The sequence below is a fragment of the Musa acuminata genome, chromosome BXJ2-9 (assembly GCF_036884655.1).
Source record: "Musa acuminata AAA Group cultivar baxijiao chromosome BXJ2-9, Cavendish_Baxijiao_AAA, whole genome shotgun sequence".
NCBI classification, from domain to species: domain Eukaryota; kingdom Viridiplantae; phylum Streptophyta; class Magnoliopsida; order Zingiberales; family Musaceae; genus Musa; species Musa acuminata.
This window is the reverse complement of record NC_088346.1, coordinates 3,510,285-3,533,930: the sequence shown is the minus strand read 5'-3', so window position 1 is coordinate 3,533,930 and position 23,646 is coordinate 3,510,285. Positions and strand designations below refer to the sequence as shown.

The window sequence follows — 23,646 nt, the reverse complement described above, 5'->3', positions numbered from 1 at the left end:
GAGCCTCTATCGACTCTAAATTTACGAGGAACAAATAAATTATATTCTAACAAATATAATCGTTTGTTTCTATAGTATATGTTCTTTATGCTTATGCAAACATAGAAATCCCTTTTTATGCTCACTAGCCACATGAATCAACAAATATATATATATATATATATATATATATATATATATATATATATATATATATATATATATATATATATATATATATATATATATATATATATATATATATATATATATATATCGCTAAGTAACATTACAATCATCCGACTAAATTTTTATTATTCCATATTTATTAGGTTCGTCTTAGACTATGACAATCATTTGTGGTACAATTGTCGATATATATTCTGATGAAAATAATAGAAGATAAGAAGCCAGAGACTCCGTGAGTAGGGCAACGGCGACGGCTGCAGCAAAGGAGAAAGCTATAGCAATGGAAAAAGCTATAGCAATGCTGTAGTAGAGGAATAAGCTGCAGTAGAGGAGGAAGTTACAACAGAGGAGGAAGTTGCAGAGTGTTGGTGAGCACAGCACTAGAGAAGCCACAGCGGAAGGGAACGAACATTAGCGCAAAGTGGCAGTGGAAAAGACAGTTGCCATTCGCCAAGGAGGAAAGATTTATCGCACCGACAGCCTGACGACGGAAAAGTAGTAGTAGAAAGCTTTTTCTTTTACCGTCGGAGGTGGAGAAGCAACAGTGATGAGTCAACAACGAGAAGAGAGTTTGCTCTAGGCAAGTGGCTCTGATACCATGATGAAAATAATAGAAGACAAAAAGCTTTATTGAAGAAGCTTTATTGAAGAAGTTTTATTGAAGTAATTTTATTAAAGTAACTTTAGCTTGAATACATTAGCATGTTCCTCTCCTATTTATATAGATTAGGAGGAAAAAATTTTCTCAATAAAGGATTTCCCTCCGGTGGAGAGATTTCTTTAAAAATCATATTTGAGAAGGAGGACACATTTAGATCATTGCTTTCCATCACCCAAGTTCCGAGAAAGAGAGAATGATGGTATGATGGCATCGGCATGAGTCAATAGCGTCGACCACCCGCCATGGGCTTTGTTGGCGTCTGGTGATGCAGAGCGAGCGAGAGAGAGAGATAGCCATGGCTGCGCTGCGGCATGCAGTGGAGGTGGGCCGCAACCTACTCACTGCTCCCTAATCCTACATCCGTAGCGTGTGCAACTCCTTCCTTTTCTTGAAAAGCCGACGTCCCACTATTCAGCGGAAGAAGATATTTATAGATATTTTGAGAGGGAGAGGTGAGCATAAAGATCACTCCCACGCTTCCCAACAACAACAACAACAAACCCGGTTGTACAGCCGGATCCGCACGTAAGGACCATATTGGATCCCGCTATGATTCGGAAAGCCTGTGCAGGTTGTATCTTTTAATTATGACCGTCCATCTACTTGGATAACTCTTTGCACGTAAATGAAATGAGCGTTGCGGTCCCATCCAACCGATCGCGGGATCGACGGTGGGATGGGGATGAAAATGGTTCTCGTAAAGATCAAATTACAGCGCGGGAGTGGCGTTCTCTCGCTCGCCTCTCGTCTGATAGATAATGGAGTCTGGACGCTGGAATTGGATTGGTGGAGGGAAGCGAAGAGACGACCTTTTCGATGAACGAAGACAGAGACAGAAAGGGTAGTCGATAGATCGAGCGAGATATCCTCGCTCCTTTGACCTTTGGCGAAGTCAAGTTGGCATATCCAAAGGTGTTCTAATTAAGATGAGGTGAGGAGATAAAAGGAAGGAGATCGTCGTGATCCGTTGCCATTTCCCGGCTGCTTTTAGCCCCACCACCCACCACCATCACTGCCACTGCCACCACCACCACCACCATCACCACCATTGCATCCACCGTGACCACCACCATGCCCCGTCGGTATAAATGCCACGGGTAGATCCCATTGCCATACAACTCAATTTGGAAAAGGCTCATATGAGAACAAAGTTAGCGCCCCATCTTCCACTCCGTTTCAGCTCGCGTTTCATGGACGACAACGACTGGGATCTACGCGCAGTGGTGAGGGGCTGCTCGGCCACGGCGGTTGATCCACCGGATCCCTTCTCTTCTTTTCCTTCTCCTCTTCCTCAAAAAGGAGGAACGGGCGAGTTCTTTGGCTTTCCTGATCCGATGGAGACGCCGACCGCCCGTCACCAGCTGGAGGAGCACTGCAAGTCCTGCATCAAACCCCATCATCAACAGCAGCTCCAACCACCACCTCCCGTCCCGAAGCCGAGCTACCCTTCCTGCTCCCCAGCTGCCTCTGTCTTCCCTGCTTTCGCCACCGCTCCTCATCAATTCCAGCAGCAACCTCGGCAGCCTCATCCCCCGGTCTCCCGAAACCCCCTCCGTTCTAAGAGAAGGTAGCCTTCTATCTGCTCATCTCGTCTAATCCCACCTGCTCTCGCTTTATATATTATCAGAGAAGACAACACAAAGGAGTGAGTTTGGGGATTTGTTGCACCAGGAAGAACCAGCACAAGAAAGTGGTGTGCCAAGTACCAGCTGATGGAATCTCTCCCGATATGTGGGCTTGGCGGAAGTATGGACAGAAACCCATCAAAGGCTCTCCTTATCCAAGGTAAGGCTATAATCGAAGACATCATCTCCTCCTTTTGCTTCTCTCCGATCTTTGATGATGAGACTCCACTGGGTGGGTGGGGTGTGAGCAGAGGCTATTACAGGTGCAGCAGCTCCAAAGGATGCCAGGCTCGGAAACAGGTGGAGCGAAGCCGGGCGGAGCCAGGGATGCTGGTCATCACCTACACCGCGGAGCACGACCACCCCGTCCCCACCCACCGCAACTCCCTCTCCGGAAGCACTCGCCAGAAGTTACCGCATCCCAGCTCCGCCGCCCAGCCGCCGCTTGCATCTTCTGGATGCAGGGGAGACGGAGAGAATCCGCTGTCACCCGGCAGCCATCCGTCCTCGAGCCCCCTGTCGTCGCCGGCTGCCGCAGAACCACGCGCGAACTCGGTGGCGAACGAGCTGTTTCCCCGGGGTCGACCTCGGATACTAAAGCACAGCGGGGAGGAGGAAGAAGAGGATGAGCTGACGGTGGGAGACGTGGAGATGATGGGCGAGGACGACATGCTCTTCCTGGGCATGGAGGTGATAGATGGGTCGACGACCAGCACCGGAACCACCAAATCCCCGGGGAGGGTGTCCGTCAGCTCCGCCTTCTTCGCGGACGATGGTGGCTTCGAGGAGTATTTCTTCCAGTCAACTTGGCTGGCTAACAGCAATGCAGCGGCGGCAGCCGGCGGTGGCAGCTGAGCGTTCCTCTCGTTCCGGTAGCTACCTACTTAATTTTGTTTAGTTTACTTTCATATCTTCTCTCTTTTTCCGTGAGGAAACAAAGAGATGATCTCTGTACACAGACACAAATCTATAGCTAAACAAGAAAGCAAAACTCATAAGCTTGCCAGAGAGTCATTTCTGAAAAGAAGCGTGTCATCTTTTGTTCTTCATGGTTGCATCAAGAGAATGCTAATAGATTGGCTTCCTAATTGTACATGTCCATATCTTTCTGCATGCCCTATCGTACATCAAATATTGTTCTAATACTACATGCTTCTCTTGGATCTTTGCTCCTATGATCTAAATCTTCACTTGCTGATAGGTTTATGTTGTTCTACAGGGAAAGCTTCGTGTCACGTATTTTTCGTAGCTTCTTCAAATAAATTATATAGTGAAAGAAATCTGATGAAAGACTTGAATTGCTTGCAAATCTATAAATCGAACTCTTGCATTCGATGCTGATATATAAAATAGTAAAATAGCTGTGAAGTTCAACAACTTGTTCATGTTGTTTTGGAGGAGCATAAAAACTTGCACTGAAGTTGTAAACCAATTCCGATATATGTAGTCGTATTGTTTAGTGCTTGACAACATGAAATGAATCTCTATCTGATCGATCTCACGTATCAATACAACATATCCAGTTTGCAGTGCCAACTTGTCATCCTTCAACTTCATCATCTTTTGGATTTGGTACACGAAGAGCTCCATGTTGATAGTTCAAGGTCGGGAGGCTTGACTTAAGCAACCACCCAACTTCAATGCGGCTGTCACCACCATCAAGTCAAGCAGAGAGATGATGACAGAAGTGGGAGTCGCCTGTTTCTATCTTCCAAGTTACAATCGACTAAAAGTTAAGCTAAGAACACCACAGCTCAAATGCAAAGCATTAACTTTATGGCTTGGATCTCAATGTGCTTTTCTAGGTTTTAGATCATTTGCATACACTTCTTGCATGAGCTGCAGAGCGTGAGTGAACCAATGAATCTATGGTTAGCCGACAAGAATGCGAAAGAGGGAAATCTCAGATAATTGAGCTGACTTTTTGGAGGATCACGGGGAAGAAGCTTCAGGAGTACTGGTTTGGAGTACACGCCCGCGCTTGCCAGGGCGCCGTCCGCACCATCTGCCGTCAGGGGGACAAACGGCAGCTCCTCGCTGTCGTTCTTCGGCGCTATCCATCTCGTAAAGAACCTTCTCGACGGCCTCATAGGTCGCAAAATGCACGGCCGTGAACGGGGTGTAGTGGAACGCTTTGATCCCTTCGTCCCTCCTCAGTCCCTCACCCTGCGACGATTGGTGAGGGACTGAGGAGGGACGAAGGGAAGATGTGGTTTCCTAGACTCTGTATTGTCACATGTGGACCTCATTAAGATTGGCTCATAATATAACTCTAGCTTTCCTAAGGAGTAAAGATTTACGCATGAAATCAATGATATTGGATTCATTCAAACTATATGGGCTTGGGCCTCACACAGGGTTATGGGCCTATAGTGGGGACGACCATGGTCAACCCTTGTTTTTTCTTCATTACTCACGTGGCACATTTAGATCCCACAGGCCACAGGAATGCAGTTATCCGTAGGAAACAGACGCGCACAACGCATATGAACGTAAGCCACTCAAGATAATTTGGTGTATTCATGCACGTCTATGATTGGATTTGGTGTCCCTTCGTATCCGAGAATCTTCACAGTGAGTTGAGCATGACTCCAACCGATCGAGTTCTTCTGCAAGGAGAGCGCTCGGTGGCCTGTTGTCCGCTAATACCTCTCTCCTTCTTGGACCTGTATTCGTTGATAACAGTGTTTGAATAGGAGATGATATATATCGACTTCAACCTTCGGAGCATTGGAGGACTAACCAACCAAGGAAAAGAAAGCTTTGTTTACATCAGCTTGCAGGACTTCGGAGCTCCTTCTAGTTAGTTCTCTCCGGAAAACCCTTTCTTTATCAGCAAAAAGCCGATCCGGTTAGCTTGTTTGATTTCCTGGTTATTAAAGTGGTTAGATCAGAAATCGGACAGTGATGTTGTTTAAATGAACTTGACGCCGCCTTGTTCGACTAGTAATTTTGTTCTCCTCTGAGAGAGAGAGAGAGAGAGAGAGAGAGAGAGAGAGAGAGGATGATGATAATAAAGTTCAAGCATGTACTAATCTCATTGTTATATATGGAATACTGGCGTCAGCCAAAGGTGAATCCAAAAACAATTGCTTCGAGCTTTATCTTGCTGCCTCAGAGGCCAGAGAAGACTTGTGGCCAAGCTAGACTGCGACGCCGAGCTTCCTTCGTTCGAAGTCAACAAAACCCACCAACCTTGGAGAATGACACGGTCGACGATGGATCAGTAAGCAGAGGGTGCGGGTGAAATGAATCGTCATCTGTCATGTCTGAATCTGTTCCATGGAGATAACATCTTGTGAGGTTGTTCCCGTTCAACTGGAGCCACAAAACTCCTCGTCTCTCCCTTGGCTTCCTGCAGGAACTGCATCAGGGAGTGAAACATGGCTTCGTTTAGACGCTTTAACTTGTGATGTTTATGACCAGTCGGCGTAGTTGATGAGCCTGCAGAATACAGTGTGGTATCACCAACAGCAGCAGTCGTTTTTGATGCAGACCACTTTGGGTTGTTTCGATCGTTTGCTTTTGTGAAGGGGTATCAATTGGGAGGAGGTGAGGCTTTTGACTGTTTTGGCTCTCGAAACCACACGACGAGTGGGAGAGTCGCTTTTGCCTATATGCATCCTTCTCGAGAAAGCGCAGCTTCACCCACCCTCCCCTCCCTCTCACTTCCTCTATACGTTTCTCACTTAATTCTTCTGCAAAAGATCAGTATTAATGGATCTACTCTGCTGTTCCTTCGAACACGGCACGTAGATCGCACGTTTCAACGTAGACTACTTGACCAATCATCAGGTCTCCACAGGCAGAATCTTTGTAACACTCCTATCTTTATGCTGTTAATCTCAAGACTACAATCTCTTACGCAGTGTAACTTTTGACTTCCATTGGCATGGGCACATCATAATATATATATATATATATATAATCCTCGGTGGCTCCACCAAGCATTACCAACCAAAAATTCTAAGGGATTGTACCGACACGTGAAGCATATGAGAGCCACATGACATGAGGAATTTTCTATCGACATGTATGGGTCGATGATCATCATGTCGTATGCTTCCGCCACTGTGACATTAGATAGGGTTTCATTAAATCGTCACTGTCTCATGCAGGTGAGCCACCGGGTTTAGGCAAATTTGAAGCATATGAAAGTACAACGGGGAGTACATCTTTGCCATACAAACATGTCTTTGGCAGGTGGACCAATGTAAGGCTCGTAGACTTTGGCAAACCCTCTTCCTGCCTTCCAATGTAAGTTTTCTCGTAGAGATGTATTAAGTACTGGAGAGGCTCTTATCCCACTAGCAGGCATGATTCTGCTCTTCAACTCTGCCGATTCTTATCCCCTTATTTCCCTCCACTTTCCACGTCTACTGCCATCACCCACGACCATTACATTACATTACATTATATGCACTGTAGCCACCTACTATCACTCATTTATTATGACACTCTCCTAAATAAATACCCAGTCGTTGCTGCATGCCTTGGTTAAAGCCCACCCCTTCTCGGTGCTGCCATCAGAAGAGGCCTCTGTGCATTCTCGCTGCAAGTTGGAAGGAAGAAGATGGCAAGAGGTTTATTCCCTTCCCTCTCTTTCCTCCTCCTCAGATCTCACGGTGATCTCTCTCTGTCCTTTTCCTCGCTCTCCTTTAATTTATTTGTGTGGCTTCGTCATTGATGAGTATTGAGTGCTGCTCTATATATACCGCTCTTTAACTCCCTTCTTTTGGCGTCGACGCGTAGCGGTGCCTTTTCCGAAAAGATTCCAAGCGCGTTGGGCGACGCCTTTATAATAGTCGTCCTCTTCTCCTCGTTGATCTCCGAGCCATACAAAAGCCTCGCGGCCCCTCGGTCCGCTCCGAGGTCCGAAGTCGAATAGCTTGGGATGGGAAGCTCCGCGCGGCACGAACGGCGATGGGCGTCGGACACGGTGCCCAGAGGGAGCGCGATCAGTGCCGGCTCGTCGCCGGGGACTTCTGGGAAGGCGCCGGATGAGAGCGAGGAGGAGTTCGTGGAGGTGACGCTCGACCTCCAGGGAGACGATACCATCGTGCTCCGCAGCGTCGAGCCGGCCTTCGTGGCGGACGCCGGGTACCTGTCCGACGCCACCGAGTCGGCTGCCTCGCGATCGCCCTCGATCGTGCGGAGCTCGTCTCACCGGCTGCGGCAGTTCTCCCAGGAGCTGAAAGCGGAGGCGGTTGCGCGGGCGCGGCAGCTGAAGGAGGACCTCAAGGCCGAGCTCAAGCGGTTCACATGGGGCCACGGCCCGTCGCGAGCGGGTGCGGCCGCGGCCTCTTCCTCCTCCTCCTCCGCTGGGATCGTCGGAGCTGTGTCCCCAGCGCTGGACTCCGCCCTGGCCGCCCGCGCGGCGCGGCGGCAGCTAGCGCAGCTGGATCGGAGCCGATCGGGCACTAAGAAGGCCCTCCGTGGCCTCAGATTTATCAGCGGCAGCAAAGCCAACGGCGTCGATGCGTGGAACGAGGTCCAGAGCAACTTCGATAAGCTGGCGCGCGACGGCTACCTCTCGCGTTCCGATTTCGCCCAATGCATAGGTTTCCCTCTCCACCCCTCACTCCTCTCCTTTCCGCAATCAACCCGACGATTCATTCAACTAACGGCTGGCATACCCGAAACAGGCATGAGGGACTCCAAGGAGTTCGCATTGGAGTTGTTCGACGCATTGACCAGGCGGAGAAGATTGAACGCGGAGCGGATCGGCAAAGACGAGCTGCACGAGTTCTGGTGTCAGATCACCGATCAAAGCTTCGATTCTCGCCTCGAGATCTTCTTCGACATGTATGAACAACTTCCTTGTCATTCTTTCTTCAGAATCATCTTTTAAGCCATTCGACTATCGATCCCTTCGCTGTGTGGCCTCAGGGTGGACAAGAACGAGGACGGCCGGATCACCGAGGAGGAAGTAAAAGAGGTAAATGCCCTCCGTCAGATCTGCTTTTCTTCTGCGTTGAGTCGTGAACATGCGCAACGTGGGAATGTCCTAACGACTTATTTTAAGCTTTTTTTGATATTTCAAATTTGCTCGACTTTCCCACCATCTTTAATTTTCACTTTTGTTTTCTGGTAATTGAATACACATCCAACCCATACGAGTTGTTGAGCGAAACCGTCACCACCAGAACCAACCACCCGCACCTGCCGGTTCTCGCGGCACACCTTAGCCACCCAACTTTCCGTTTCGTTTGTATGAACGTATAAATTTGTTAGGAGGAAATAGTGTGGGGATTGTGAAAAGAATATGATGAGGTAAACGGCTTCGAGCGGTAGTCGGTGAGGGGCGTTTAGGTCAGTGAATGCAGACTTTGATGCTGGGAATTGTTTGTTCTTTTTCTAATGGAGCAGCTTTCATGTTCAGATAATAATGCTGAGCGCGTCCGCAAACAAGCTGTCGAGGCTGAAGGAACAGGCTGAGGAATACGCAGCTCTAATCATGGAGGAGTTGGATCCCGAGAGACTCGGCTACATCGAGGTGCGAACCCACGCAACCCCACTCTCTCTCCTTTTTATGAAAGTTGTGGATATTTCTTTGCCTGTTTGTTTTTTTTATGTGATCCACCAAACGTATGCAGTGTAGAATAACGCTCGGACACGCCACGTACTGTTAGGCAACGACTAATATACCTTTTCCGTCGCATAGCCTCATTGCCAATTGCTGGCCACCACGTAGTTATGCGGCCGTCTATTGACCTGTAGCAATATAATTATCCTTAAAATCTAATGAAATGATACAATAATAATAAATCGAGCAAACTCTTACACTTGTGGAAAATTCGATGTTGGGGTCGAGTTTGATCTAAGACTAGTGTGTTTTTTATTTCCTTTTTCTGGTGGGGGCCATCAACGAACGCCATATATCTATTTCTAAAGCAGCCTGGTTCCAAAATTACCCATCCAAGTTTTTGACTTCTCGGAATACTCCCTTTACTTTATTTTGTTGGCGTATTCTGGTGTGAGTCGTCATGGATGTGTACCCGCCGCGTCCACTTCTAGAAGGCCGAGACCACGTCAAGGTTGCCGTCCAACATGATCGGCATGCGGCTCGCGTTTCTACCACAACCACCTCCTGCTTTCTCATCGCCATTCCGTGGTGCAGCATCGCTTTTCCTCGCCATCGTAGTGGTTGAACGACTGTCGACCGTGACACCCCCTCCCCTCCCCTCCCCAAATCCATGTCCCGTCAGCCACTGCCTTCTTCTGGTGGCTGTGTAGCGAAGAAAACCGTGTTGATAGAAATGAAAAAGTATCGTTCTCAATAATTGAGCTCGACTAATAAACTAATCGAAGCTTGATTCGCATTATGTCCTTTTCCAATGTCTGAAGGATTGTACCTGGTTTGGCAGCTCTGGCAGCTGGAGACGTTGCTGCTGCAAAGGGACACGTACCTCAACTACAGTCAGGCCCTGAGCTACACGAGTCAGGCACTGAGCCAGAACTTGGTTGGACTGAGGAAGAAGGGGCCCATCCGGAAGCTGAGCACCAAGCTGGGCTACTACTTGGAGGAGAACTGGAAGCGGCTGTGGGTGATGGCACTGTGGATCGGGGTGATGGCCGGGCTGTTTTCTTGGAAGTTCATCCAGTACCGGAACAGGTACGCGTTCCAGGTGATGGGGTACTGCATCACCACCGCCAAGGGCGCGGCCGAGACGCTCAAGTTCAACATGGCCCTCATTCTCCTCCCTGTGTGTCGAAACACCATCACCTGGCTTCGCTCCACCCGGTTGGCCCGTGCGTTGCCCTTCGACGACAACATCAACTTTCATAAGGTCGGTTGGATTCTTGTGAATACTGTATCGATACTTCTCGAGTCTGATTTAACTGTTTTAATGCGATTTAGACGATAGCGGCAGCGATCGTGGTCGGGGTGATCCTCCACGCCGGCGTCCATGTTACCTGCGACTTCCCCCATCTGATCTCGGCCTCGCGTGAGAAGTATGCGCCCTTAAGCCCTTACTTCGGAAAAACCAAGCCCACATACTTGGATCTAGTACGAGGCCTCGAGGGCGTGACTGGCATCATAATGGTGGTCTGCATGTTGGTGGCCTTCACGCTCGCGACGCACTGGTTCCGCCGAAGCCTGGTGAGGTTCCCCAAGCCCTTGGACAGGCTGACCGGCTTCAATGCTTTCTGGTACTCCCACCACCTGTTTGTCATCGTCTACGTGTTGCTCATTGTCCACGGAGAACGCCTCTACCTCATCCACGAGTGGTACAGAAAGACGGTAACATTCTTACATTACGTCAGGTCTTTGATTTTTACGTTTTTAATGAGTGCTTGGAATGCTATGCATACTCTGCTCCGTGATGCAGACATGGATGTATCTTGCAGTTCCTCTTCTGTTGTACGTTGGGGAGAGAAGCCTAAGAGCCCTGAGGTCCGGCTATTACTCAGTTCGGCTCCTCAAGGTAGCTCACTGATTCCGCAACAGTAGAAACTAGCATAGCGTTGCAATATTCTGCATGATAACTGGCCTCTGTATGTGTTCAGGTCGCCATATATCCTGGCAATGTTCTCACGCTACAAATGTCGAAGCCCGTAGCGTTCCGCTATAAGAGTGGTCAGTACATGTTTGTTCAGTGCCCTGCCGTCTCGCCCTTCGAGTGGTAATCCCTGAGATGCCAAACCATTATAATACATATGTGCATGTAAGAGTTCTTATTTATGTGACACTCTTTCTATATACTTTTCTATCACAGGCATCCCTTCTCCATTACTTCAGCTCCGGGGGATGACTACCTAAGCGTCCACATAAGACAACTGGGTGACTGGACACGAGAACTACGACGCGTGTTTGCGGCGGCCTGTGAACCTCCGGTGGCGGGAAAGAGTGGCCTCCTAAGAGCCGATGAGGCCACCAAGAAAAGGTTCGTGGGAAATATACTTGTGGTGTTAGCATGACGTTCACAGTGATGTCTCAGAGCCGGAGCTCTCATCCCTCTAATTGCAGCCTGCCCAAGCTTTTGATAGACGGGCCTTACGGTGCTCCAGCTCAGGACTACAAGAAGTATGACGTTCTTCTGCTCGTCGGCCTTGGAATCGGTGCCACGCCTTTCATTAGCATTTTGAAGGATCTCCTCAACAACATAGTCAAAATGGAGGAGGAAAACGTAAGCGCCACCACGCCTTTCATTAGTCCATTTCATTGATTCGTGTAGCTTCCGAAATATCAGCTCTTTCCAAGTATCTCGATTGCCTATGTGCTTGCAGGAGGCGCTCTTGGACGATTGCCCACCGAAGCCACAAAACGGAGAGCGTGTCGATTTGGCCACGCTTATGAGGGCTTCGCGAAGAGTAAGGTGGACTCTCAGAACCACCAATGCATACTTCTATTGGGTGACACGTGAACAAGGCTCCTTTGACTGGTTCAAAGGAGTTATGAATGAAGTGGCCGAGTTAGATCAAAGGGTAAGCCTACAAACTCTCCTGGAACTCTTGATATGAAGAGCTCACTTATCAGTCCTCGCTCATTTAAATGGGATCGAATTAGGGCGTAATCGAGATGCACAATTACTTGACAAGCGTGTACGAGGAAGGAGACGCTAGATCGGCACTGATCACCATGATCCAAGCTCTCAATCATGCTAAGAATGGCGTCGACATAGTTTCGGGCACCAGAGTAAACCCCATGCTCACTTTGCGGTTTATGCTAACCTACCGAATCTTGTCATTCTAAGTGTTCTTGTCGTTTGAAGGTGCGCACGCATTTCGCGAGGCCGAATTGGAAGAAAGTCTTCTCTAGGATATGCTCTAAGCACCCGTACGCCAAGATAGGTCAGTTGCAATTTACTGTGGATCTTATCTAGTGTTGAGGCTTTCTTGTCAAGGCAGACGCTTACTCTATTGTCTTGCGCGCAGGAGTATTCTATTGTGGTGCACCGGTGTTGGCGCAGGAGCTTAACAAGTTGTGCTACGAATACAACCAGAAAAGCAGCACCAGATTTGAGTTCCACAAGGAGCATTTCTGATCGCATTACTTATCCACACGGTATATAATAAATGTATAGCCTTTTTTATTTTATTTTATTTATTAATATACAGATGAGGAGAGAGAGAGAGAGAGAGAGAGAGAGAGAGAATTTCTAGAAGTAGATGTAAACACGTCTTGAAGGAAAAAAGGTTTTCATGATTGACCACTACAAGAGAGAGACAGGTGCGCCACAGCTGGAACAGCTAGTGGAGGTAGCATTCGTGGACGGGTGCGATTGGTTAAACAGCAAGTGGTGGTGGGACCGCCACTGGGATCCCATTGTGGCAGGTTGGCGTCCAAATGGTTTTCCTATTCGTAGCAGTCGATAGGGAGTAGAAGGGAAGTGCGATCTTGTTGTACATTTCGTATGTGATCCAGCCCAGCTATGTAGGTTACAACGGTGGTCAGTAAGTATTGGGTAGTGCATGCATGGCCTGTTGCGATTCCATCCGTCTCATAAATCGTCCGACATTGCAATTTCTAGAAGCCAATTGTTAATTTTGAGTTGATGTTCAGCTGTGCTTCGGTTGTTCATAACAAGGGTTTGGGTTTCTAGAAGCCCATAACAGGAAACCACCGGTCTTCACCCGACTAAGGCTGTGGTCATCAGCACTTTCGTCGGCAAGGGCGTGACCGTTCTCACTACAATCGATCTATTCCAGATCACTCCATAGTGGCTACATCCCTCTAATCAGATTAGTTTCACTTTATCTAATCTGATCAGATCAGAAGGTAAACAGCAAAGACCACTTCATCAAATCTGATTTATTTGATCTCTTCCATATTTGATCTATATCAGATCTGCTCCACCTCATCCATCGGATCTGATTCGTTTCAAATTTGATTGAATTTGATCAGAAGGTGACATTTCATTGTGTTTAATTTGCTTGATCTATTACAGATCTCTTCCTTCGAATATCAATAGTATTCGACTAACAACATATTTATCATCAATATGTCTTCTTTCTTGAGTTATGACACTCCGATTGTTTTTTTAATCTAGAAATAATAATTCTTCTTAATATACTAAGGTTATATCCGATATCGTTCTAATTCTCTTCAAGTTATCCAAAAGTGATAATTATGTATTCTAACCAGTATAGTTCACTAAGTTTTTTTTTTTTTTAATTATGTATTAGGCTACGTCAATAACTCCCTCAATTGTCTATCTAAAAATATTTAAATACTAGAAGAACCAACCATAATAACAAATCCTAATCATAAATTATGATTACGTTAAGATCATCTTATTCTACAAACCATTCAAGCCTTAATTACTGACTTTATGGCATCACCAATCTCTTCATGTTGCAGAAGTATGATCCAAAGTTATAAATCACTTTCGCTAATCATTCTCCGCATATTAAGGCTTTTATCTATCTTAATAAAAATAATTCAAGGAAAAACTAATATTACTAATTATATGTAAAATCTAAAAGTTATTATATATGATTTGATTTTAATATGTCATCCCTAAGTGATGAAGAAGTCATTATTCGTATTCTTAACAGTCTAAAAGATGAATATAAAAAACTAATAATAACAATTGACTTACTAATTTCACTTGTATGATAAGTTAATGATCAATGAAGTGTATCTACAATGAAAAAAGAAAAAGACGGGACCAACTATTATAGCTTAATTCAATAAAAAAATCTAAAGAAAAGTACAATCAACGTAATAAGAATTTAAACAAATGATCAGACAAAATACCTTTTAAACTGATAACACTTAAGAGTCATCATCTTCTATTTCACTATCAATGCTCCAACTATAATAACAACTTTAGCACAAACAACTTAAGAAATAATTTTAACTATAATTATCAATAGTTCTAACATCCAACAATAAGAGATCATCCGGCAACTATATGACAAAATTGAACAAACAACAGAAGTTTTTCGATCCTGATCCAAGTGTAATGCACACAGCATCATAGATGATGTTTTTGTACTTTTTCTCAATCGAGTGATACCGAGGTACAATCGAGTATATATCAATAATTCTTCATCAATTCTGGTATAATTAACATAATCCAGTAATATCACTTAGCCTGAAACAACAGACGAAACCTTGCCTGATCCCTCCCGCCTTCGTCTGCTACTTCTTCGTCCATGCCTTCTTCCTTGCTCCTCCGACTCACATGGCCTCCATCGTAGGCGACCGCGACATCAAAGGCCTTCCAGCCACCCTTTCTTTACATGAGATCACCTGCTGACTGCTGCACTCTTAACGAGCTCGTATCCCTCTGGGAGAAGAAGAGCGGCAAGACTCTCGAGAGGAGCTACGTCCCTGAAGAGAAGCTCCTAAAGAAGATTCAAGGTATATGCTCGCTACCTCGATGCAGATTTCTCCATTCCCATTCAACTTGCTGCTCGCTGTAGCTCGCTCGGTCTATATAAATGGAGAACAGACCAACTTTGAGATTGATCCAGCTGTTGTGGTGGAAGCTTGTGATGTTTATCCGGAAGTCAACTATGTCACCGTTGACGACTTCCTGACCAAGCTTGTTGAAGATATGCATGCCGCTATTCACTAGCCTCTCCTCTTCCTCCTCAAAAATACTACGCAAGATGGAATTAAATACTTACAGGTTGAGGTGGACTCAATTAGAAACGTATCCTTTCGTGGAGAATTTTCAATGTAGTTAAGACATTATTAATACCTTTGCGCGTACTTCTATTGGTTTCAACATCAGTCTTCGATGTATATAGGAAAGGTTATATAACGAGTCAAAAAGAAACTTCACCAACTCGATAGCATTTAATTCAACAAACTATTAACTCCGTTCAACCGTCTTCGCCCCAACTAATCCAAAACAAAGAAACGAGACAAACGCAATCAATAAGGCTCACAACCTTCTTCTCCTCCTCCTCTTCTTTCCCCAACTCATGGAGAAGAAGGAGCAGACCAAGCCCGTCGCGGTGTCATCGCCTTCGGCGGACGCCACCGACGACGCCGCTGCCATCGGTCGTTTACCTGCGCGGCGCCTCCGCAAGCGCCGGTGCGCCCTTTTCTGCTTCCTTTGCTGCGCGGCGTCTGCGGTCATCGTAGGCGTCGTGGTGCTCGTCCTCTCCTTCACCCTCTTCAAGGTAAAGGACCCAACGCTCACCATGAACTCCCTCGTCATCGAACGCATCGACCTCGACTTCGGCACCGACCGGAGCCGCCCGCTGTCGATCAACGCCACGCTCGACGCCGACATCTCCATCGAGAACCCCAACATGGCCTCCTTTCGGTTCGGCAACAGCACCACCGACTTCTACTACAGCGGCGAGACCGTGGGCGTGGCCTACGCGCCGATCGGGAAGGTGCCCGCCCACCGCACGGCGCGGCTGGGCGTGCGGGTGGACGTGCTCGTCGACCGCGTCGCCACGCAGCTCAACCTCACGATGGGCCTCCTCAGCGGCACCCAGCTGCAGCTGACGAGCTACACGGACATCCGAGGGAGGGTAAGCGTGCTGGGCGTGTACAAGCGCGACATCGAGATGATGCTCAACTGCAGCATCACCATGGAAGTGTCCATCGCGGAGCAGCAGATAACCGGCACCGATTGCTTAGCCACCGTGAAGTGAAGAGCAATTGCAATCAGCTGTGTCTTCTCGCCGATCGTTTCACTGATTCAGTTGACCGCACTGGAGTAGCCTAATAATTACTTCAGCTTGTTTGCCGTCACATTCGATTCATTTGTGTTAAGCCTTGTTTGTATTAATCTGCTTTGATTCATTTGTGTTAATCCTTGTTTGTATAAATCTGCTTTGATAGTTGTTATTACACTGGGCCGTCGACTAACGAGTCGGCTTGACTTAGATTCAAGATCGAAAGTATAGATCCTTCCTGGAGAGATGATGTCGAGAGTTGGCGTGAGACGTGAGCATAGAGAGCCAATATGGAGAGTTGGCCTGCACGTAGCAAGCGCAGAGAAGTGGCTTGTACGAGGGAGCCAATTGATCTGGGCAGATAGACTGCCTTACCCGTGGGGGAGTCATCTTGTAGTGTCAGGAATCCTACACTACGAGTCAGTACCGGGGCATGACCCTTTCTTCAGTTGTGGTGCCAGCAAAGAGTGAGTACAGGCTCTCTTTGGAAAGTCGGGATAGGCAGAGATCGTGGGTTGATCCCCAATCGGTGGCTATAGGTAGTTGGCGGGAGCTTTCATACTTTTGCTTAGGTGGCCTCCTTAACTCGGGTGTTATCATGAGTTGGTAGTACTGGCACTTTCCCTATCAATAGTATTTTAATTTTTATATGCTACTCAATCAGACAATCTTCATCTGTGGGTGACGTGACAAACTCGATGCTAATTTTTGATGTTATGAATCATAGTTATTATATTTGTGAAAAATATAAATAATAGAAAATACATTATAATGTCACCTTCTACCTGTCTACCCACGTGCGTAAGAGTTCAATAGTTATGGACTGCTCTCACCTTTATTGCCCCATGTGGAAAAGAGATCGAGGGGAGACCGTTAGAGATTGTCTTTCTGCAAAATATTTTATTAAATATTTTGCCCCTTTACAACCAAGTATAAAACTCATCTTCAACATAATAAGTTGGAGGTTTACGTTTTTTTCACTACTCGTGTTCGTACTCATATATCTCGGATTACTAACTTGGGCATTAGAGGAATCAAGTCGAGAAACATACATCGACCTCGATCTTCATAAAAGTGGTACCTTAGGAGCTCAGTGTTTCCATCTCGAAAATACCTCAAATAATTCTACGCATATGGGTATAGACAATATCGAGTTGATCGTAACTTTAACGATTTCTTCTCTCAACATTTTTTGTGCTAAAAGAAGGGTCTGATATTGTAGGAACGCTTACATGTTGACCCTCTCAATGAATACTCGAACGAGAAGACTTTACCCTTAACTTATAGTACTTTCACTTAATGGGGGTGGCAATCACCCTTTTTGCACATGAACACATTCACCTCGATGTAAACATCGATGTGATATTGGTGTTTATTTAACAACTTGAGCCCTGCATTTCTAGGCCACATGTTTGTCTCTGCTAAAGTGTCATTTAATCTCATCTAACAAGTGCAGATGTTAACGAGCATGATACAAGTTGTCACAATTAGCCCAATAAGCGTGCCACCAGCTTAACTGTGGTCATCGGCTCAACCATCACCTGCATTGACACTAATCGAAGTTTCCCTACCTAACATGGTGCTGACATCTCAAGAGCATCGTATACCCGTTGAACGTCCAACTGAGGGGGCACTTCTCTCCCTAACCATGGAATTCAGTAAACCACACTACCACTCTATCTTGCTTGACTCTGAGACCCAATTAATTGATTCGATAGAGGATTCCTTGCAAATCAAACTATAGTAAATGGATCGACGTTTGGAGGAGATGTGATGAGAGTTCCATTAATCCAAAGGAGAAGCGTTGGTCGACCCCACCTTCGATCAATCGTCATTCACCTAGAAAATCTATGAAAAACTGATTATAGCAAGCTTTTGCCTCCTGTCATTGGAGACATTCGATAACAGTGCCAACTTGATAGAGCATATTACAGCTTTTTGTGTCCCAATATTATTGTATGAGACTTTGGACATCCTGATGTACCACACCTTCCCAACCACACTAAGAGACTTAGCATAAGAAAAATATGCGTAACTGAAGCCACTTTCTATCGATTCTTTTACAAATATCATGAGGGAGTTCGAACTTCACTTCCTCGAGAATATGTGCCTGAGGTTATCGGTAGCAACGCTTCTCAGACTTAGACAACAGGAGAATAAAATACTTGCAGACTGTCATTCGATTCACCAATAAAATATGAGGCATGATAGATGCTCATCCATCGCTCATAATACAAACCTTCATGAGAGGGCTCATATCCTCTCGTTTCTTCTCGACTCAATGAGTTACAAGGCCCCCATGAAAAGAATACCCAAGTCGTTACACTTGCTAAAGTAGCATCAACTCAGGCCCTAAAGGAGAGTTGGTCATTGGTCAAGATGCTACCAACCTAGACCTTTGAGGAGCATGACATGATTATAGTTGGGGAAGAGCCGAACTAGATAGATGAGATCCTATCCTTAAAAAAAAAAGGAATGCTCCTGACAGACCCCACATTGGCCCAAAGAGTCAAGCATGATTAAGTATAGTATTACATAATTAATAATCATTTATATCGCATGTCTTTTAGCTAATTATTACTTATATGCATAACACCATAAGAGGTCAAGAGGGTGCTCATCAAGGTGCATGAGGGTATTTGTGGGAAATACATTATTGGATGAACCCTCACCTTCAAAGTACTTTGACAAGAGTTTTACTGGCCATAGATGTCAGAGGTTTGCGCGGATACAATATCAATTAGTAGTTCTTTTAAGTTCGATCGATTATGAATGACCCTTCACCTAGTAGGGTATGGACATCCTCAGACCCTTTCCACTAGCCTCGGGTTAACGAAGGTTCTTTAGATCTTTTCCACCAACAAGTTGAGAGACTCATATAAAATAATATCATTGCTCAATTCAGAATTTCAAGAGCCATACCGACAATAGAACTTAATTCAACAATATAAAGTTTAATGAGTTCTGCCCATCCTACGGAGTTCAACTAAGGTTCAGCTCAATAGCTCATCCATAAACCAACTTAGAAAAGTGGGTCATTGGGGCAAAAAGTACTTGGGTAGATGAGCTAAGATGTGTTACCAAGTATCTTGTAGGCCTCTCGGATGACACATAAGACTGAGTTGGGAGAATCATCATTCAACTTAGCTTTTAGCACCAAGAATGTCCTACCACCCAAGATTATCTTTCCAACATATCGAGTTGAGAATTTTGATAAGAAAATCTTCAAAAAAGGACTTCGAGTCGGACTTGACTTAATCAGCGAGGTCAAAGCAAAAGCATACCTAAAAGCACTGAGATATAGAAAAACGGTAATCAAGTTGTATGACCGAGGTGTTTACCCTCGGAGAATTGGACCAAAGGACTTAGTGCTTTAAAAAGTTAGAGTTAGCGACCCAACTAGATCTTATAGTAAGCTCAACTCGGAAGGGTCATATCGAGTTATCAAGGTCATTTGTGATAGAACCTATTACCTTAGGAAGGGGTGGTCTTGTCGATGACATGACACATTATAAACTTAAAGAAGTTTTACCCTTAAGTTGGGGTGACTATGCCCCGAACATCAAGCATTAATCTACTATATCTTTGGCATCGGTTGTAAGGTGTATGTATATTTATAATATATCAATTTTGCAAGTTGAGGAAAGAAAGTTTCATTATTTTAAATAGGATTACATCAACTCAGTCAAGCCTCTAATCCAAAATGAGATGTCGACCTACTAAGATAGAAGACTGATCGGACAGACATAGTCGATGATACTACAAGTAGAAGACATAAGGAACAAGTCAAATAGACAAACCCGATGACTCAATATAAACCAACATAGTATGAGATAATAGACTAGGTGTTAAGGTGAGGTGGTAAGTCAGGACCGTCGTCAAAAGGCAATTCGAGCACCATCGAGATGTTTTGATCCTCGGGGTAATCGGTGAATGGATCCTCCTTAATCTTCATCCTAGGATACCTTATTTTGAAACGGGCTAAAGGGACATGGTACTCATATTGATATGAGGTGACCCCGACCTCTCTTGATCCCTCCTAAACCCAATGGAGGTATTATATTCGATGATTGCCTCTTTTTGGTACCTTGGTATCATATATTGCTTAGACTCCAACACCTCCTTCAGGCCTTGAACTTGTTGGCCATGGCAACTTGATCGACGAGCTTTGAGTTGTATGTTTTCTTCAAATCCAACTATGTATAAGGATCCTCGGTAGTGTTACTCCACAACTCCACAATCGCCCTATATTTTTTGCCCATCTTGCAAACCCTCCGATATGGATTATAACGGTATATTCGAGATCAAGTTTGGTAGGTCGGCTATATGCAATACTGCAAGGGGTAAGGATTTGCCCTTGTAGATATTAAACATTGATCATTGCCTCTCTCTTTTTTTTTTTTTCATAAGAAAGATTTTAAATTTCAAGAATTCTAGTGCGAGGAAGAGATATTTCGTTTGATTTCTCTCTAGAAATATGCTCCCTCGATTTCTCTACCACAAAAGGTGAGGTGCAAATAAGAGAGTATATCTCACCAAATATCTCCTTATATTGATCTTAATGTTGATGGAACACTCATGTTTACACCTTAATGGTACTATCGATAATCCTCTATATATATATATATATATATCATTCGGATTGATCCAGACCTGAATGTCTTTTCCCTGACAAATAAGCAATCATCGTAATACGAGCGATAGTGACATTATAATAGAGTTATCATAGAGTTGATCATATCGCCTGACATGTCCGTTCGAAAATAAAGGAAAACACGACAGGGGACGTGGGCCCGCTCGCCATGGCCACTTGCCGCGGAAAGCATCGCCAGCCCAAGTATAGGTTTGTGGGCCCGCCGAAAGCACAGCTCAAGAATCGGTTAGTGGGAGGAATCCGTCCTCATCTTTTCTACCCCTAATAAAACTGACAAGCTATCGCCGAAGGAGTACGTGGATCAGGTACTCCATACGGGTACGCGATAGGACCTTTCGGCGATTTCAAGCTTTCCAGCCTCGGTCCTCCCAGTCTCTCTAGAATCTTCCTTCGTCTAGTTGCCGCCCACTTGTTGCCACGTTTCACCCTTCCATTGGCCATCACACTGATGCAATCTCCAGCCACGTATTGTTATGCGTCCCAAACAGGTGGACCCCATCATTTGATCGTTTCCTAAGTCGTTCCTTGTTTGCCTCCGGCAGAAGGCACACTCGCACCGTGCCACGTACGGGCGTCGGCAGTGGTGACGTTAGCAAACGGAATCCCGTCCGCTCGACGTTACGATGTTTGTGCGTTGGGACGATCTTGACGCCGTCTAGTTCTGACGGTCCGATCGCTTCTGCGAGACACTGATAATGGTGCCCTCCTCATAGGCCGCTCCTCGAGAAAGACTCAAGTCGTGGAGGGACAGAGAGGGTTTCCGAGGCGATTGTAGCGATGGCGGAGCATGGGGAGGAGACGCTGATCGAGCAGATAAACGAAAAGATCCATGGCGACGGTGACTCGTCGTCGTCGGATTCTGATGACGAGAAGTCGAAGGCGTCGGTGGTCGCGGAGGCCGTCAAGTCCAAGATCTACCACCTCTTCGGCCGGGAGAAGCCCGTCCACCAGATCTTGGGCGGAGGAAAGCGTACGATCTCCCTCTTCCGTCTCTTTTATGCCTTCAATGTGTTCGTTTCTTGTTTCGATCTTGCTTCTTTAGATTCTCGATGCCTGTTCGAATGCGATCTTGGGTAGTCTGATTTACGGAGTTCTATCGATCTTGACAAATTCGATCTCCATCTGTAGGCTAATTTATTTAGGGTTTGCATCTATTTTCTTGAAAGGGTTTTACCCCCATTTAACCAACCACCTTCAAACGAAAAATTTCAAATGAACGTAAAACCCTAACTGGGTTCAGCAATCCAGGGCGAGATCTTTAGTGAATGTTTTGAAGGAACATGAAGCCCTAAATTGGTTTGTCGAGACACCAGTGATGATAATTTTGAAGTATAGAGATTTCAATATAAATTTTGTAAGTATAGAGATCGGGATGCTAAAGAGATCAAGCTACAAGAGCTAATCTGTAATTAGCCTGTATAATCTTGTAGCTTTATATAAACGGTCAATAGCTTTATGTTGATATGAGCTCTACAATAATTCATGTTTCTGAATGTTTTGCAGCTGCTGATGTTTTCCTGTGGAAGAACAAGAAAGCCTCTGCTGTTGTGCTCGGTGGGGCCACGGCTATCTGGATCTTGTTCGAACTAATGGAGTACCATTTGCTTACTTTGGTCTGTCATTGTCTTATACTGTCCCTTGCTATACTTTTCCTCTGGTCCAATGCTACTACCTTGATAAACAAGTGAGATCATCACTGTTGGTTTTGTTTCTTATGATCCGCTAATGAATTACATGAAATTGTCTGATTGTATTTGCTGTGCTTTACTCATGGTAGGTCTCCGCCTCACATTCCTGTGGTGAGCATTCCTGAAGATCTGGCTGTGAACATATCGCGTTCTCTCACATATGAGATCAACAGGGGTTTTTCTGTTTTAAGGGAAATTGCGACAGGACGCCAACTGAAGAAGTTCCTTGCTGTATGCTCCCTGATATAGAAGAGAGTTTGGAAATCTGAGTTACTTTGAATTGGTCCTGATTTCTGTTTTGGCTTCAGGTGATTGCTGGGCTGTGGATTCTTTCAATCATTGGAAGCTGCTGCAACTTCTTGACTTTGTTTTATATTGGTAACGTGATATTACTATTTTTATAATATATACTTTGGTTTGCATTTGCATTGCATCTGAAGACGGTTCTCCTTTGTTTTATATGAAGCTTTTGTGACACTGCACACCGTGCCTTTCTTATATGATAAGTATGAAGACCGAGTTGACACGTTTGCGGAGAAAGCAACAGTGGAGTTCAAGAAGCACTATGCAGTTTTTCATGCCAAATGTCTGAGCAAGATACCTAGGGGGCCATTGAAAGACAAAAAGTTCCGATGAGAAAAATGGTATTCTGTGGTCCCCCACTTGGTCACTGATGATTATGGTTTTCCATGTTATAGTCATTTTATTTTTGCTGTTAACTCTCTTCTTTAATCCTTAACTAAGTGTCTTGTCTTTTTACAGTTCTAGGGTGGTTGCTGGAGTGGCCTCAGGTTTTTATGACGTGGTTTGTATTTATGTTGGCATTGTTGTACCAGGCATGAGCATTGGATTGTATTTCATTCTATAGATTGTATATTATGGCTCTATACATGTAATGTTTAGGATCATATGGGTGTGTTGGTATCAGGTTTTTATGGGGTTTGTTAGTCATTCTGCATGTCATCTTGGACGATTTTATAACCAACCAGATGTCACAAAAATTACCATTTTGTGGTTGTTGCAGTGAAGATCTCCAATTCCCCATGCCTTCCTTTATGGTCAGTAAATTTTCTCCTTTACCTTCTTACATATTAGAAGTAATCATCAATGAGAATACGATATCATACATAAAATTTATTTATGCCATTTGACCGACCCATTTAACTAGCACAAGATTGGAAATTTTGTTAAGTACAGCATCTGGGAATGTCGTAGAAGATCTTATGGGACTGAAACTTTTAATCACCTGACAATTATGGC

General features: G+C 45.2%; 4 protein-coding genes across 7 annotated transcripts; all 4 read left to right on the top strand.

Annotated features, from left to right (window-relative positions):
* The first annotated feature begins 1,932 nt into the window (after positions 1–1,932).
* LOC135621984 (WRKY transcription factor 22-like) lies at positions 1,933–4,246 on the top strand. 2 transcript variants are annotated; one of them, XM_065123609.1, is made up of 4 exons: positions 1,933–2,396; positions 2,501–2,614; positions 2,706–3,326; positions 3,978–4,246. In XM_065123609.1, exons 1-3 carry the CDS (start codon positions 1,969–1,971, stop codon positions 3,307–3,309), a joined length of 1,146 nt encoding a protein of 381 aa, XP_064979681.1. In that variant the 5' UTR covers positions 1,933–1,968; the 3' UTR covers positions 3,310–3,326; positions 3,978–4,246. The 2 variants fall into 2 exon arrangements, with proteins under 2 accessions (XP_064979681.1, XP_064979680.1); XM_065123608.1 differs by lacking the exon at positions 3,978–4,246 and having other exon boundaries at positions 2,706–3,602.
* A 2,651-nt stretch (positions 4,247–6,897) lies between these two features.
* LOC135622567 (respiratory burst oxidase homolog protein A-like) lies at positions 6,898–12,931 on the top strand. Of its 3 annotated transcripts, none has more exons than XM_065124525.1 (15): positions 6,898–7,037; positions 7,207–8,015; positions 8,100–8,259; positions 8,344–8,392; positions 8,837–8,950; positions 9,822–10,244; positions 10,316–10,699; positions 10,788–10,883; positions 10,966–11,081; positions 11,175–11,342; positions 11,426–11,585; positions 11,686–11,883; positions 11,966–12,094; positions 12,171–12,249; positions 12,334–12,931. In XM_065124525.1, the coding sequence occupies exons 2-15, from the start codon at positions 7,349–7,351 to the stop codon at positions 12,441–12,443; spliced, it is 2,853 nt and encodes a 950-aa protein (XP_064980597.1). In that variant the 5' UTR covers positions 6,898–7,037; positions 7,207–7,348; the 3' UTR covers positions 12,444–12,931. The 3 variants fall into 3 exon arrangements, 2 of the variants coding, with proteins under 2 accessions (XP_064980597.1, XP_064980596.1); XM_065124524.1 differs by having other exon boundaries at positions 6,967–7,079; XR_010491112.1 differs by lacking the exons at positions 12,171–12,249; positions 12,334–12,931 and having other exon boundaries at positions 6,964–7,079; positions 11,660–11,883.
* A 2,357-nt stretch (positions 12,932–15,288) lies between these two features.
* Positions 15,289–16,219, top strand: LOC135624050 (uncharacterized). Its single transcript, XM_065127523.1, has one exon. The coding sequence runs from the start codon at positions 15,337–15,339 to the stop codon at positions 16,018–16,020; it is 684 nt and encodes a 227-aa protein (XP_064983595.1). The 5' UTR covers positions 15,289–15,336; the 3' UTR covers positions 16,021–16,219.
* A 5,182-nt stretch (positions 16,220–21,401) lies between these two features.
* Positions 21,402–23,409, top strand: LOC135622566 (reticulon-like protein B2). Its single transcript, XM_065124523.1, has 6 exons — positions 21,402–21,668; positions 22,202–22,382; positions 22,476–22,617; positions 22,695–22,764; positions 22,853–23,030; positions 23,149–23,409. Exons 1-5 carry the CDS (start codon positions 21,476–21,478, stop codon positions 23,020–23,022), a joined length of 756 nt encoding a protein of 251 aa, XP_064980595.1. The 5' UTR covers positions 21,402–21,475; the 3' UTR covers positions 23,023–23,030; positions 23,149–23,409.
* The last annotated feature ends 237 nt before the right edge of the window (positions 23,410–23,646 follow it).

Coding starts and splice junctions, on each gene's coding strand:
- LOC135622566 (XM_065124523.1), top strand. CDS start 21,476: ATGGCGGAGCATGGGGAGGAGACGCTGATCGAGCAGATAAACGAAAAG. Junction 22,383..22,475: donor GCTACTACCTTGATAAACAA/GTGAGATCATCA, acceptor TACTCATGGTAG/GTCTCCGCCTCACATTCCTG. Junction 22,765..22,852: donor CTTGACTTTGTTTTATATTG/GTAACGTGATAT, acceptor TTTTATATGAAG/CTTTTGTGACACTGCACACC.
- LOC135624050 (XM_065127523.1), top strand. CDS start 15,337: ATGGAGAAGAAGGAGCAGACCAAGCCCGTCGCGGTGTCATCGCCTTCG.
- LOC135621984 (XM_065123609.1), top strand. CDS start 1,969: ATGAGAACAAAGTTAGCGCCCCATCTTCCACTCCGTTTCAGCTCGCGT. Junction 2,397..2,500: donor CCCCTCCGTTCTAAGAGAAG/GTAGCCTTCTAT, acceptor TTGTTGCACCAG/GAAGAACCAGCACAAGAAAG. Junction 2,615..2,705: donor AAAGGCTCTCCTTATCCAAG/GTAAGGCTATAA, acceptor GGGTGTGAGCAG/AGGCTATTACAGGTGCAGCA.
- LOC135622567 (XM_065124525.1), top strand. CDS start 7,349: ATGGGAAGCTCCGCGCGGCACGAACGGCGATGGGCGTCGGACACGGTG. Junction 8,393..8,836: donor CCGAGGAGGAAGTAAAAGAG/GTAAATGCCCTC, acceptor TTTCATGTTCAG/ATAATAATGCTGAGCGCGTC. Junction 10,884..10,965: donor ACTCAGTTCGGCTCCTCAAG/GTAGCTCACTGA, acceptor GTATGTGTTCAG/GTCGCCATATATCCTGGCAA.